The 1,732-nt window shown below is 41.3% G+C and overlaps 1 protein-coding gene across 1 annotated transcript in view; it reads left to right on the forward strand.

Annotated features, from left to right (window-relative positions):
* The window catches only part of LOC107728994 (band 4.1-like protein 3), a 31,328-nt gene that overhangs the window by 26,064 nt on the left and 3,532 nt on the right, over positions 1-1,732 (forward strand). Inside the window, exons 18-20 of the mRNA XM_016539339.1 lie at positions 59-151; positions 705-806; positions 873-953. Coding sequence (XP_016394825.1) covers positions 59-151; positions 705-806; positions 873-953 — 276 coding nt within the window. The remainder of the gene's footprint in view (positions 1-58; positions 152-704; positions 807-872; positions 954-1,732) is intronic.

The raw sequence follows: 1,732 nt of genomic DNA on the forward strand, positions 1-1,732 counted from the left end.
GTGTGTGTGTGTGTGTGTGTGTGTGTGACGAGTCTCTCTTCTCTCTGTGGTTCTGCAGTCAGGTGTGGTGAGTTTCTCCAGGACTCTGTCAGGAGACACGGACACACAGATCCACACGGAGATGAAGACCATCACATACGAGTCCCTGCAGGTGTGTGAGCTCACACTCATCTCATCCACCACAAACACACTGAAGAATCACATCTCAGACACGCTCCTTCAAGACAGCAGTGAGATTAAACGAAGATGTTTGTTTAGATATTTCTAATGTTACAAAATGTTTCTATTTCAAATAAATGCTGTTCTTTTGAACTTACTATTCATCTGTGAATCCTGAAATATAAAATGTATCACGGTTTCCACAGAAATATTGTGCAGCACAACTGTTTTCAACATTGATAATAATCAGAAATGTTTCTTGAGCAGCAAATCAGCATATTAGAATGATTTCTGAAGATCATGTGACACTGAAGACTGCAGTAATGATGCTGAAAATACAGCTGCGCATCACAGAAATAAATTACAGTTTAACAGATAATCACACAGAAAACAGCTGTTTTAAAGTGTAATAATATTTCACATTTTGACTGTATTTTTGATCACATAGATGCAGTTTTAGTGAACAGAAAAGACTTCTTTCAGAAACATTAAACATCTTGAATGAGGTGTGATGCTGTGTTTTGAGTGTTGTTGGATCGTTGCAGGGCGAGACGGATGGAGACGCTGATGATCCTGGCATTCTGCTGAGCGCTCAGACCATTACATCAGAAACCACCAGCACCAGCACCACCACACACATCACCAAGGTACTGACCGCTGCTGCATTACTGACCATCAGAACCATCCGCGTAACGGCTCTCTGTCTCTGTCAGACGGTGAAGGGCGGCATCTCAGAAACACGGATTGAGAAGAGAATCGTGATCTCAGGAGATGCAGACATCGATCATGACGAGGTGAGACCTTCACTGAATCTTTAATACGGTTCCTTCAGGGTCATTCTATCAAATGCTGCTGTTTCCAGACTTTTAAAGAAATTCAAGTATAATTATTCCTTCAGATCAGTTTATGGTGAATTCCATGCTGATATTTCTACAAAAAACATCATGCTAATAATGTTGACATTTAATGATCATCCTCTAAACAAACATAAAACATAGGATGAATATTGTAATATAAGACTTTTAACTTGTGCTTTTAGAGTTTACGTCCTGAAAGAAAGATAAAAAAATTCAATAAAAATAAATAAATATATTACATGAGTTGCTGGATTTTATTCAGAAAAATTACTATTATCGTAACATACTAAAAGTTGATCAGCTGATGATTTGTTTACAGATGGTGACTGTGGATTTATAGAATGATCCTGTATGAACTCTAATGACTGGATTCAGCAGTTTGCATCAATTTTTATCATAATTGTGACAGCAGTAGTTGGGGGCGTGGCTTGTGATGGTGATGTGTGTTGAGGGGTGTGGCCTGTGATTGTGATGAGTGTATGTTGGGGGTGTGGCCTGTGATTATGTGGGTGTTGAGGGGTGTGGCCTGTGATTGTGATGAGTGTATGTTGGGGGTGTGGCCTGTGATTATGTGGGTGTTGAGGGGTGTGGCCTGTGATTGTGAGGCGTGTATGTTGGGGGCGTGGCCTGTGATGGTGTGTAGGTGTTGAGTGGTATGGGTGTGATGGTGTGTGTTGGGGGTGTGGCCTGTGGGGTGGGGGTGTGTGTGTTGGGGG

The sequence above is a fragment of the Sinocyclocheilus rhinocerous genome, unplaced genomic scaffold, assembly GCF_001515625.1.
Source record: "Sinocyclocheilus rhinocerous isolate Xijiao unplaced genomic scaffold, SAMN03320098_v1.1 scaffold37, whole genome shotgun sequence".
NCBI classification, from domain to species: Eukaryota; Metazoa; Chordata; class Actinopteri; order Cypriniformes; family Cyprinidae; genus Sinocyclocheilus; species Sinocyclocheilus rhinocerous.